Raw genomic sequence first — 14,683 nt, 5'->3', positions numbered from 1 at the left:
TCTGCCCTCAAATGGCTCAGATACAAGTTTTTAATAGTCAACATAGGATTGTTAAGTAAATCTCAAAATCACACCTGTATCACTAACCTCCAAGTACAACTATCGGTCATTAGGGTTTTTCGAGATATGGTAATTCACTGTAATTTGAATATTTCATATAACTTGTACTACGAATTTGCATACTTTCGAGGTGCTTGACTTTTGGAATTACTAAACGGTCCTATACTGGCTATATAAAAACCTGTATCCAAGTCAATTGAGGCCAAAACAAGGTCTGTACATACATTTTAGTTGCATTATATGCAAATATTGAGAAATAGGGTCGAGGGTCAAATGTCATACTTTCGATAATTTTCTCGTAAAATGTTTTATTAGAGCGAATATAAATATGTACATTCTGAATAAGCCTTTGAAAATATCAACTCTCTAGCATTAATAGTTTGAGAGATATGGGAAGACTGTAATTTCACCCCCATTTGCATATTTCATGTAATTTTGTACTACTAATTAGCATAATTTCAAAATGCGTGACAAAGGCGTGATTTTGGGAATTACAAAGCGGTCCTATGCCGACGATAGGAAACCTGTATCTGAGTCATTTGAGTCCAAAACAAAGTCTCTACAGACATTTTAGTCACATTGTGTATGCAAACATTGATAAATGGGGTCGAGGGTCAATTTTTGTATTTCTGGTCATTTTTTCGTAAAATGTTTCATTAGAGCAAATATAAATATGTACATTCTGAACAAGTTTTTGAAATAATCAACTCTCTAGCCTTAGTGGTTTTTGATATACAGGAATCTGTAATTTCACCCCCTAATTTGCATATTTCATGTAACTTGTACTAATAATTTTCATACTTCGGAGGTGAGTGATACAGGTGTGATTTTGAGATTTACTAAACAGTCCTATGTTGGCTATTAGAAACCTGTATCCGAGTCATTTGAGGGCAGAACGAAGTCTCTACAGACATTTTAGTCACATTGTGTATGCAAACATTGAGAAATGGGGTCGAGGGTCAAATGTTGTACTTCCAGTCATTTTTTCGTAAAATGTTTTATTAGAGCAAATATAAATATATACATTTTGAATAAATTAGTGAAAAAACCAACTCTTTCGGACTACCGTAGTAGTTTTTGAGATATGTCAACCCTGTAATTTCATCCTAATTTGCATATTTAAGCTAATTTGCATATCATCGGGATGAATGACAGAGGTGTGATGCTCAAATTTTGATCTCCTCATCATATGTGACCATTTAAAAAGGAAAAATATGTCTCTGTTTGCAATTTGCTTCACTTTTTTTTAGATAGATTGCCTAGCCTATAATAGGAGGGACATCGTAAAGGGTAAAAAAAGAATAAATTGGTTGGAAAAACCCTGCTGCCTTTTTGGTGTTAGGCCTAGGTCTGGTAAACATTGAATAGATAAATCAGTTATTTTAAGACAAATTGTCTTATAGCAAATACAATTTAAATGTAGAGATTGTTAAATTTTAACTTTTTTTTTACCGAACACTAAAACAGGTCCCATGATTAATGACGTCTCACCTATTGGAATCTTTCTTCCATTTCAATAACCACGTCAGCACCTTGTGGGAATCTTTCTTACTTTTCATTGACCACGTCAGCACATAATAAGAATCTTAAGTACAACCATTTATCAAAAGGTGACTTTTTAATATTTATTATTTACAATAATATAGGTCTTTAGCAGTTTCAAATTATAATTTATATGTTAAGCAACTTTGTGTTGGACTATTTCAAAGGGTTTAAATCCAATCTAACTCCATTAAAAGAAATAATTTATAAGAATGTAGATGAATTTTAATTTTACCCAAATAAATGAATATCAACAATAAAGAATAGACTGTTAAAACAAAAACCATTACTATCTCTCTCTCTATTAATTTGAATAATTTATGCTATTGCAGGATGGCTAGTAAGAATACAAGTATAATTGGGGATATAGATGATAAAGTACTAGAATGTTCTATTTGTAATGAAAGACTAGAAGACCCAAAATCACTTAGCTGTCATCATAGTTTCTGTCTGAAATGTTTGGAGAATTGGGTTCAAACCAATCATGGCAAGCTAACATGCCCTATTTGTCGCAAAGAGTATCCTATTCCAGTAGGAGGTCTTGAAAAACTTGCCCCAAATACAATTCTTAACAACCTCTTGGAAACCATCAAACAACATGAAGAGAAAAATAAGGCTAAAGGCACTGCCTCTCTGTGTGCCTCTCATGATCAACCATTGAAAATGTATTGTACAAAATGTAAAGTACCAATATGCATAGAATGCACTGAATTTGAGCACATTGCTGGGGATGGAAAACATGAACTAATTAACATTGTTACAGCATTTAATACGTTTAAGGAAACATCAGAAGACTTAAAGAAAGCTGCCAATGAATCGATAGAAAAAATAGAAAATGTACTCAAAATAGTCACAAAGAATGCTAAAGAACTAGAAGAAAGTAAAGATGCAAGTCTCACAGATATTGATAACCAAGTTCAAGAAATGTTTTTAATAATCCAGAAAAAAGCAGATGAAATGAAGAAAAAAGTTCAAGAAAATTATGAAAATGAAAAGAAAGTTAATGACTTACAAATTACAAATTTAACAAAAATCAATGCTGAATTAAACACAAATATGAGTTCCCTAAATCAGTTACTAAAGAGTGAGACAGCAATAGCTATGAAATCATATGAGATTGTATTAAATAAATTGATGGATGAAATTAATAAATCAGAACAAATCAAGCAAATCAGTACTACAAGACAAATTAACTTTATCAGAAACAAACATCCAATTGATTTATTGAAAGAAAATGACATTGGGAATGTTGTACTCAAATCACTTGAAGATATGCCTAGAAATATTGTATTCAAACCACTTCTTATCAAAGTAGAGGGTGAGCCTTATGGATTAGCAAAGTTTGATGATTGCTTCCTGGTTTCATTTATCAGAAATGAAATTCACAAGTACAACCAAGCAGGAGAATGTATAAGCAAGATTACACTATCAGAAGGTGTGATGGTTAACAGAATGTACAAAATGAAGAATGGCAACATAGCATTCAGTGATCTTGGTAATAAATGCATTCAAGTATGTGATATGAATGGTCATGTGATCAAATCCATTGGTAAGGGTGTATTGATGGATCCACGTGGTATTCACCTAGATGAGGCAACTAATCATATATATGTAGCAGATTGGAACAAAGGATGTGTGCTGTTTGATCTTAATAGTGGCAAGATAAAAGAAAAACAAAGGGGATTCTTAGGAGGATACTACTCTGATGTTGCACTTACAAAAACTGGTCAACTACTTGTTGCAGATGCAGTAGACAACCAAGTATTATCGTATGATGACAAAGACAAGTCACTGAAAGTACTCATCAATGAAGGAGATGAAGATGGTGAGGTGATGATGCCATGGGATGTAGTAGTTGATGAGAATGATAACATCATCGTAGCAAGTAACAACAAACTACAACTATTCAGTAGTGATGGACATTTTATCAAAAGAATTGATAAACAAGAAGATGGAATTAGTTCACCACAGCAGTTATGTATCATTTCTCATAACCCATGTATGGTTGCTGTAGCACATTACAGTAACAACACAATCAATATGTTTAATTATTAAAAGCAAGACTACTCTTCCCCCATGTATATAAATTAATTATATAAAGTATTTCCTATATAAATTGAAATATTTAATTTATTAAATCAAATTATAAATTTTGTACATATCTGAATATGATCCATTTTTTCCTAATTCATAATAAATGAAAAAAATATAATTAATATCTTTTGTGTTTTTAATGCTTAATCTAATCATTAAATGTGTATTTTTATCAAACACAACATTTGGGCTATTTAGTTTTTTTAATTTAGAGTGTATTTCATAAAATTACACACAAAACCATTAGGTTTGTATAAAAAGCTTACAATTTAAAAATAATCTGTATAAGTTTGTAAGTAATAAATAAAGCTGCCAGTGAATCCATTAGAAAAACAGAACATTTATTCAAAGTAGTTGAAAAAAATGCAATAAAATTAGAAGAAAGTAAAGATGCAAGCCTTAGAGATATTGATAACCAAGTTAAAGAAATGGTAAAAATAATCCAGAAAAAAGCAGATGAAATGAAGACAAAAGTTGAAATGATTTATAAGAATGCAAAGAAAGTTAATGACGTACAAATGAAAAATTTAGGAACAATAAATTCTGAATTAAATACAAACTTGAGTTTCCTAAAGAAGTTATTAATGAATGAGCCAGCAACTGCTATGAAATCAAGTGAGAGTGTATTAAATAAAATGATGGATGAAATCTGTTTCATTTAATGATAACTGCGTGTATTGTTAATTCCGAATAATCTTAAATTTTTTTCGAGCCATTATGTCAACGTTCACAAGACAAAGCTATTCAAGATTGAAATAAAACATAATTTGCGCAAAAATTACAATTTGCCGATTTGTTTACGGTTGCAATGTGATTAGTAACGATAGTATTCACATTTATTCATATCGGTATTACCGACATTGTCAAAAGACATAAGTTCCAGTTCCGGCAACCACTAAATTGTCTTCATCATCATCAAAGTAAAAAAAAGAAACTGACTTTTGTTTTCAAGCACCCGTGATGAATACAAAAAGTGATATTCTCTATAAACCTTTATTGATGATGGTGAATTTTTATCGGGCTTAACCACCAACCACCAACCTTCTTTCGCACAGGCCTGTAGATGACGATTTTCAACAGATTGTCGACATCTCGATTCTAAATGTTTGCATTATCCCTGCCATGAGTCTCCATTAACAAAAGAAAATAAAAAACTTTAATCATTGAAGAACGGACAGCTTCGGAAGAAACAGGTTACCGGTTGTATGATACGTTGCGACAGCATTTTTTTGTTTAGTGGTTCATTTGGTTAGAAATATTTATTTTACTTATTACATTTTTCTTTACATAGTACTGTCGCTTCACCAACCACACTAAATATACTGATACTGATATATTATTTGTCCATTATAAATACATTAGAAAAACATTTAGAAACTGGCGAATAAGTAAAACAGCAATAGTACACAATGGGGAAAATGTAAGAAAATAAATATCTTTTGTAATTTATTGATACATTTAGATAATAAACAATAGGCAAACATTATAGATAATAAACATACAGCAACATATTTAAATGCAAAAAAAAGAAGATCTCTGTAAGTTGTATTCACACCGTATTACATCTTTAAAAAACAAGTGTGAAATCAAAATACGGACATGCAAAAAAAAATGATCTCTCCATGGAGTAGAGCGCTCTCAGCGTTTGAATATATTGTGAGGGAATTTCCAGAATGATCGTACTGAGTTTGGTTAATCCATATTCATGGTTTGGTCTACCTAGCGTTCCTGCTCCCAGCAACAACTATATTCATCCATTCATGGAAGCCTTGATGAAGTAAGCCTACATTTTGGCGACTATAGAATGGTCCCGAGATACGACTAGGCTTATACTGTACTTCGGGTTTAGTCGATAGAAAGATTGAAATATTGGTTAGAGGGTATACGGATAGAGTATACGATGTTTCATTATATATTAGTGTATGTGACTAGGCCTAGGTCTATATTCAAATGATGTTCGGCATATTATAGATTGGAAGATGAAGATGGTAGTTGAATAATGATCTTTTATTAAGGTGTCTGATCATTTCGGCCGCCAGACATTTCGGCCGCTGGTTATGGAATTGCCAAATTCATGAAACGCCAAAAAGGACAAAATATGTATTGTTCATTTCGGCCGCCATGTGTGTTAAAATGTTAATATTTTACTAAATACTGTATTATTAAGCCGAATCGGCGGTCTTCAATTCCAGAAACAGCAGCGATATTTATGGCGTGCACATTGCCATCACTACAGTGAATATTAATAATATTTTTTTAATAATAACAGGTGATGCTGAAGTATTTTTATGTGCCAGTCAAAAACACTTTTATTCGTATGTTTTACATTTATTATATTCATAAAGAAACACATTTTTACAAAGCACACGCATCTTCCGAGAGAAAATAAAAAATCAATATTCATTTTGACCAAAATATTCAGACGGTAAAATACCGTAATATAACTTTAAATCTACGGCAAAATCAAAATGTATTTAGCCCATAGCACAACTGATCTCTGGTTTAAATGACCATAGTTCTCTGTGGCGTTCCATAGACTTGGTAAAGTTATTTTTTTCACTGTAATACTGTAGTTATTTCTGGCTATTTCAATTTGGTCGTTCCATAACCGGCGGCCGAAATGATTGGCGGCCGAAATGCACTGTGACCCATATTAATGTGTATCAATTGGACTGTCGTGCGATCAATTTCATTGTCAGGAGCCCAGAGGGGTCAGCCTAGCTGGAAAGTTAACCAATTTTATGCCTGTGGCAATTATCTACGAACATATTAATGTATGGAAATGATAGTCTAGCGCGTTAATGTGATGGGTGTGGCTAGGAGGGACATCGTAAAGGGTCAAAAAAGAATAAATGGTTGAAAAACACCTGCTGCCTTTTTGGTGAGTCTATACTAGGTCTCTGGTAAACATTGAATAGATAAATCAGTGATTTTAAGACAAATTGTCTTATAGAAAATACAATTTCAATGTAGAGATTGTTAAATTTTAACTTTTTTTTTTACCGAATACTAAATAACAGGTCCTATGATTAACTACGTCAGCAACTATTGGAATCTTTCTTACTTTTTAATAACCACATCAGCACGTCATAAGAAGCTTAAGTACAACCATTTATCAAAAGGTGAATTTTTAATATTGTCTTTGGCAGTTTCAAATTATAATTTATATGCTAAGCAACCTTAGTATTGGACTATTTCAAAGGGTTCAAATCCAATCTAACTCCATTAAAAGAAATCATTTACAAGAATGTAGATGAATTTGATATTGGAAATTTGACCTAAATAAATGAATATCAACAATAAAGAATTGTTAGATTGAATAATTTATATTGATTACAAATTAATATTGCAGGATGGCTAGCAACGACATTAGTTTACTTGGAGATATAGATGATAAAGTACTAGAATGTTCTATCTGTAATGGAAGACTAGAAGACCCAAAATCACTTAGCTGCCTTCATAGTTTCCGTCTGAAGTGTTTGGAGAATTGGGTTCAAACCAATCATGGCAAGCTAACATGCCCTATTTGTCGCAAAGAGTATCCTATTCCAGTAGGAGGGCTTGAAAAACTTGCCCCAAATACAATTCTTAACAACCTCTTGGAAACCATCAAACAACATGAAGAGAAAGATGGGGCTAAAGGCACTGCCTCTCTGTGTGCCTCTCATGCTAAACCATTAGAGATGTATTGCACAAAATGTAAAGTACCAATATGTGTAGAATGCACTGAAATGGAACATGCCGCAGGAGATGGAAAACATGAACTAATTAACATTGTTACAGCATTTAATACGTTTAAGGAAACATCAGAAGACTTAAAGAAAGCTGCCAATGAATCGATACAAAAAATAGAAAATGTACTCAAAATAGTCACAAAGAATGCTAAAGAACTAGAAGAAAGTAAAGATGCAAGTCTCACAGATATTGATAACCAAGTTCAAGAAATGTTTTTAATAATCCAGAAAAAAGCAGATGAAATGAAGAAAAAAGTTGAAGCAAATTATGAAAATGAAAAGAAAGTTAATGACGTACAAATTACAAAATTAACAAAAATCAACGCTGAATTAAACACAAATATGAGTTCCCTAAATCAGTTTCTAAAGAGTGAGACAGCAACTGCTATGAAATCAAGTGAGATTGTATTAAATAAAATGATGGATGAAATTACTAAGTCTGAAGAAATCAAGCAAGTCAGTACTACAAGACAAATCAACTTTATCAGAAACAAACATCCAATTGATTTATTGAAAGAAAATGACATTGGGAATGTTGTATTCAAACCACTTCCTATCAAAGTAGAGGTTTCATTTGTGACAAATGAAATTTACAAGTACAACCAATCAGGAGAATGTATAAGCAAGATTACACTACCAAAAGATGTGATGATTAACAGAATGTACAGAATGAAGAATGGCAACATAGCATTCAGTGATATTGGTAATAAATGCATTCAAGTATGTGATATGAATGGTCATGTGATCAAATCCATTGGTAAGGGTGTATTGAAATATCCATGTGGTATTCACATAGATAAGGCAACTAATGTTATATATGTAGCAGATGGAGGAAATAGATGTGTGCTGTTTGACATTAATAGTGGTAAGCAGTTGAAGAAGATAGAAACACAAAAGGAAGGAAGTACATACGTTGATGTTACACTTTAAAAAAAAGTACTTGTAGCAGATGTTGGACAGAATCAAATATTATTGTATGATGACAAGGACAAGTCAATGAAAGTACTCGTCATCGATAATAAAGATGGTAAGGTGTGGATGCCACATGAAGTTGTAGTTGATGAGGATGATAACATCATCATAGCAAGTTACAAACAACTACAACTATTCAGTAGTAATGGACATTTTATCAAAAGAATTGATAAACAAGAAGATGAAATTAGTGATCTACTCTTCCCCATGTATGTAAATTAATTATATAAAGTATTTCCTATATAAATTGAAATATTCAAATTATTAAATAAAATTATAAATTTTGTACATATCTGTGATCCATTTTTGCCTATAATTCATAATTACTGAAAAAGTATAATTAATATCTTTAGTATTTTTAATGCTTAATCTAATCATTCAATTTGTATTTTTATCAAACACAACATTTGGGCTATTTAGTTTATTTAATGTTTTAAATTACAATTGACAATACTGCAAATACCTATTGGTCGACATTTGAATCGAACATTTCTTACTGTGAATGTGCGTACTGTTAGATGTAAAAAAATATATACAAATAAACTTTATTACTGTGATTGTGGATAGGCTCTACTGTTAGATATATAAACACATAATATACAAATAAACTTTATTACTGACAGTTGCTTCTCAACATTTTTATTAATTAATAATTACAAAAAAGATAAACGTCGTAGTAGTGTATCGTTATGTACTTTAATATTTCAATCGACAATGACAGTGACAGTTTTAACAAAGTACTAAATCGCAAATGTTTTACTGTATTTAGAGGTATATTATTTATAGGCCTATAAAACATGAAAACAATATTTCGTTACTGAGTGGATAAAGAATATATTTAAAAATTGTTCTTCCTTGTACCTATCCTCTTTCCCATCCCTCAACCCTAATGTTACATACAAAACACAAATTGGGTTTCTTTAAATGAGTCCAAAAAAAAAAATTTTGACTTATTTTGTGGTAAGTTTCTCTTTCGGAAGTAATTCCCATGGTGCTAATTTTGGTTGACAATGTATTATAGTCCTGCGGTACGTACATTTGAAATCGCCAGTTTTTTTACACTGAAATTACTGTGTATTCAACAACAAAAACAGCAATTTCGGAACAGTTCTTGCTGTGCCCTCCATGCACGCTCTACGCATGCGCATTTAGTTTGTACAGCGATTCTCTATAGTTAATGTATTGTTTTTACATTTTGTTGTTTAAAATCATGTTCGCAGTAACTTTATGATTTCGTTATTATCTTAACAAAAACCTTTAAACAAATTGATTGTTTTGATGTTAAATTCGATATTTAAAGGCTTGTGAATGTTATACATTTTTTAAGCAAATGACTCGACTCCATAGTCTACATAGGCATAGTTGGACACAAAGATGGCCGGCGTGCACCCCACATGACTTTCTAAAATCTGTGAACGCAATGCTGTAACTCTTTATATATATGGCTCTGATTGGGTCATTTTATAAACTAATCAAAATAACCTTTGTATGTTTAAATTTTATGTGTAGTTCTGCTGTGAATTTGTCATTTTTAATGATTCAATCTTTGTACTACAATATTTTCAGACTTTTATGCTTTTTGTAAATTTTGTTATATTATCTGAATATTATCTGAATAAATAAATGTAAACAATAGTCATATCTAATTAGAGTGATTTGTTTGTACACATCTGAGCTTAATAAATAAAATGATTTGTAAAAGAAACCCATTCAGTTTGTTATCTTACAGTTGTGATAGTTCCTGAATTGACAACAGAAATGTTACATGTGACTATCATTAAAGCAATTTTAATTTGACGTCAGAAATGAACGTTAACCAATCAGATCACTGGAATGATTATGGACTGACATCTTTTTGAGATTATCATTGACAGACATTGTAAGACAACAAAATGAGTATGAATTATCTATATCACCCATACACTTTACAAAATAAATGAATGTCGAGTTGGAAGTTTAAAGTCAAAGACTAAAAAAAATCTTTCAATCATAGGCTAATGCGAGAATAGTTGTACAGTACATTTTATATCGTAAACATTTGATAACGTAGTACAACACATGATGGATCCCAAATGTCTACCCAAAACAGCAAGAGCCGTCGAGCCTTCAAGAAGTACGCATATGAATTGAAAAACACATAAATTGCCATTTATATCAGCGGCAGATCCACGGGTTACGCTTTGGGCGAGTACTGCCCCATTTGACAAGTAAAATTTCATTTTAACTATCAAATGGGGAGCACAAATGCTACCCCATTTGACATCTAAAATGAAATCTTATTTTGAAAATTTACTTTTTTATATCAATATATAAAAATCCTGGATCCACCCCTGTACATCAAAGTTACCTTTAGAATTCTTGTCATGATCTGGTAGGCTGCGGTCAAAAACCATTGTCTGTTGAAGCACATCTAAAATTTAAAATAAAATATTTTAACTACATGGACAATAACATTTCTTTAAAACTAGTATCTATTAGCCAGAACATATCTTACCTAATGTGAACAGTAACTTCTTCTATCTGTTAATGCTGCTAGGTGACAAGTGAGAATATTTTATGAGAAAACACAATCCGGGCCTTTGTTACCTACTGTATACTATAAAATGTAAAAAAAATATATATTGTATAATATAATAATGTATATCTCAATTTCAAGTCAGTGCACAAGAGAAGAAGAAAATTGTCACATTTTACCCAGAAACAGAAAATTTAAAAATGTCATCTGGTGTGAGCATCAAATAATGTTACAGTACTGAAAATAGAGAAAAAAAATTGTATACAATTTGATATTTTCTGTCCAGGGAAGAAGATTTTCTATGTATTCGTATCGGAATAAACAAAAAGATATTTGATTTACTATCACTCCACATTGAGGACGGGCTGTTCAGCTTGCTGCTCATTGGTTGCAGCATACAGAGTTTGATCATCCTGATTGGTTGCTTCTCTCACATGCTCAAAGATATTTGCTTGTGTGTTTTCTGATTAGCTGGGTTGCTTTAGATGTCAATCCTTTTTATCTTTGTTTTTATTGCTTTGTAACCTGCAAAAATTCCCCCTATCATTAGTCCTTCAGCTTGTTGAACCAGATCGCAAAAATGCAACGCAATGTCAACTGATCCACGTTCTAAAATCAACCTGTAGCATACATGTCAAGGTTCAAGGTTGCTATTGGCTTGAAATGCAACGCAATGTCAACTGATCCACGTTCCAAAACCAACCTGTAGCATACATGTCAAGGTTCCAGGTTGCTGTTGGCTTGAAATGCAATGCAATGTCAACTGATCCACGTTCTAAAATCAACCTGTAGCATACATGTCAAGGTTCCAGGTTGCTGTTGGCTTGAAATGAAACGCAATGTCAACTGATCCACGTTCAAAAACCAACCTGTAGCATACATGTCGAGGTTCAAGGTTGCTGTTGGCTTGAAATTTCTCAATTGTGAACCCCTTACCCTTTAACTCCACTGTTTTAATTTTACGATCATTAGTGAAATGATCTCAACTCTATAAATAAAGTTTGTATGTTATTTATTTTGGTGACTATACTTAAATTGAAGTGCACAAATTTCATTTAAAAATATATTGTCCCCCTGAAAAAAATAATTTGTTTGTTGAATATGCCATTTTAATGTCACATGATTGTTATCTACTTTGACCAAAAATTGGATATTTACCTGAAAAAACTGTAATTTAAAGCAAAAATGAGGTTTTTTTTACTGTTTATTTTGTCATTTTATAAGTTAAATCATTATTTTTTTTCCTATTGAAGTGAATAACTTCATTATAACTGTAAAATGGCCTATTCAAAGTCTGATTTTAAACATTTTTATTGTTCATGATTTTGGGTGACAATACATCTTTAAATTATTTACCTTTATAGAACTCATAATCCTTGCCCATGTGTAATCGCCTTTCTTTGCTCTACTCATTGCGGACAGTTTCTCACGTGGGAATGGAATACGGACAGATTCTACATCAACAGCATTCATAAGAGGGCAGCAGTCAAGAAACATTTCAATCTGATGTGTTTGGTCAAAAAAATGTTTTGTAGATTCTTTGAAGTTGCTCACACATAAATAATAGAGATGAATTATTTTATAGTCATGTGTCAATGGTTATCTGTAATTTCTTCTGAAATTTACATTGTGATTGTAAAGGAGAGCAGCAAAAATACAACGATCACACAACTTGAACTGTGACACAATAATTATTAATTTTAAATATATTAACGAAAATTAAAGGTTATCATTTCACGTAAAATGCTGTACATTGTGATAAACATATACACATGTGTTATTAATCTATAAATTTCAAAATATTTATAAGCGATCCCACACATGATAATTGACAAGGTACGTATAACCAAAATCAGAATAAATGGTTGAAAAAACCCTGCTGCCTTTTTGGTGAGTGTATACTAGGTCTGTACAGTGGTAAACATTGAATAGATAAATCAGTGATTATGTTGTTTGTTAGCAAATACAATTTCAATGTGTAATATTTGTAGAGATTGTTAAATTTTAACTTTTACCGATAGCACTTACTAAATAACATAGGTCTCATGATGGTAAAACTCCCTTACTAGTCATTTTGGAACGACCACGTCAGCAGCTATTGGGAATCTTTCTCACTTCACATTTTTCAACAACCACGTCAGTAAACATTAGGAAAGCTTCATCAAGGTAATTTTTAAATTATATATTATTTACAATTGCAGCTGAACAAAATTTTATAAAATCGTTAAAACATCAAAAAAGAAGATTAATAAAATCAGACTTTGAAGTTGCAATTTCAATAACATTATTCACTTCCTTAGCTAACTTGTTTTGAAGTAAACAATTGACAACAAAGTAGGACATTTTGGGGAAAATTAAGACTAATGTACCAGAATTTGTACACAAATACAAATTTCTGTCAAATAAGGGCTTCAGTGCAATATACGACTGCATATTAGAAATTAGTTTAGTTAAAACTATGGTATAAAAACTAATTCCTCAATCGTATAAATAAGCATGCATTGGTTGTGATATGCACACATATATTGAAGAACCTCATAGGCTTAGATAATACATTGTTTTCTTTTTCTTTTTTTGGCCTCTTGGAGGGGGTCTAAACTTGGGTGTTTTCCTGTATATTTTAGTAACAAAAAACTATTGCTATACTATTGTGTTCTACATAAACAAAACACACATTATTCTTACAGGATGGCTAGCAACAACGTAAATGTGTCTATAGATGAGAAAGAACTAGAATGTTCTATCTGTAATGAAAGAATAGAAAATCCAAAATCACTTAGCTGCATTCATAGTTTCTGTCTGAAATGTTTGGAAGAATGGGTTCAAACCAATCAGGGCAAGCTAACATGCCCTATTTGTCGCAAAGAGTATCCCATACCAGAAGGAGGGCTTAAAAATCTTGCACCAAATCCATTTCTTAACAACCTCTTGGAAACTGTCAAACACCACAAACAGAGAAGGAAGGATAAAAGCACTGCCTCACTGTGCACCTCTCATGATCAACCATTGAAAATGTATTGTACAAAATGTAAAGTACCAATATGCATAGAATGCACTGAAATGGAGCATATTGCAGGAGATGGAAAACATGAACTAATTAACATTGTAACAGCATTTAATACGTTCAAGGAAACCTCAGAAGACTTGAAGAAAGCTGCCAATGAATCCATAACAAAAACAGAAAATGTACTTAAAGTAGTCACAAAGAATGCTAAAGAACTAGAAGAAAGTAAAGAGGCTACTCTCACAGAAATCCAGAAAAAAGCAGATGAAATGAAGAAAAAAGTTGAAGCAAATTATAAAAATGAAAAGAATGTTAGTGACGTACAAATTACAAATTTAACAAAAATCAATGCTGAATTAAACACAATTGTAAGTTCCCTAAATCAGTTACTAGTGAGTGAGCCAGCAACTGCTATGCAATCAAGTGAGATTGTATTAAATACACTAATGGATGAAATTAATAAATCTGATGAAATCAAGCAAGTCAATACTACTAGACAGATTAACTTTATCAGAAACAAACATTCAATTGATTTATTGAAAGAAAATGACATTGGTAATGTTGTATTCACACCACTTACTATCAACGTAGAGGGTACACCTACAGGAATAGCAAAGTGTGATGATGATTGCTTGCTGGTTTCATTTCTCTCAAATGAAATTTACAAGTACAAACAATCAGGAGAATGTATAAGTAAGATTACACTACCAGAAGGCGTGAAAGTTTACAACATGTGCAAAATGAAGAATGGCAACATAGCAT

The 14,683-nt window shown here is 31.8% G+C and overlaps 1 protein-coding gene across 1 annotated transcript; it reads left to right on the top strand.

The window, feature by feature from the left end:
- Nucleotides 1–1,935: 1,935 nt before the first annotated feature.
- On the top strand, nt 1,936–3,657 carry LOC144848890 (tripartite motif-containing protein 59-like). The gene is made up of 2 exons (XM_078705842.1): nt 1,936–2,571; nt 2,677–3,657. The coding sequence occupies exons 1-2, from the start codon at nt 1,936–1,938 to the stop codon at nt 3,655–3,657; spliced, it is 1,617 nt and encodes a 538-aa protein (XP_078561968.1).
- Nucleotides 3,658–14,683: the final 11,026 nt, after the last annotated feature.

Source organism: Antedon bifida, chromosome 7 (genome assembly GCF_963402885.1).
Source record: "Antedon bifida chromosome 7, ecAntBifi1.1, whole genome shotgun sequence".
NCBI classification, from domain to species: domain Eukaryota; kingdom Metazoa; phylum Echinodermata; class Crinoidea; order Comatulida; family Antedonidae; genus Antedon; species Antedon bifida.
The sequence above is the reverse complement of the archived record's forward strand: the minus strand, read 5'-3'. Positions and strand labels throughout refer to the sequence as shown.

Coding starts and splice junctions, on each gene's coding strand:
- LOC144848890 (XM_078705842.1), top strand. CDS start 1,936: ATGGCTAGTAAGAATACAAGTATAATTGGGGATATAGATGATAAAGTA. Junction 2,572..2,676: donor CAGATGAAATGAAGAAAAAA/GTTCAAGAAAAT, acceptor TCCCTAAATCAG/TTACTAAAGAGTGAGACAGC.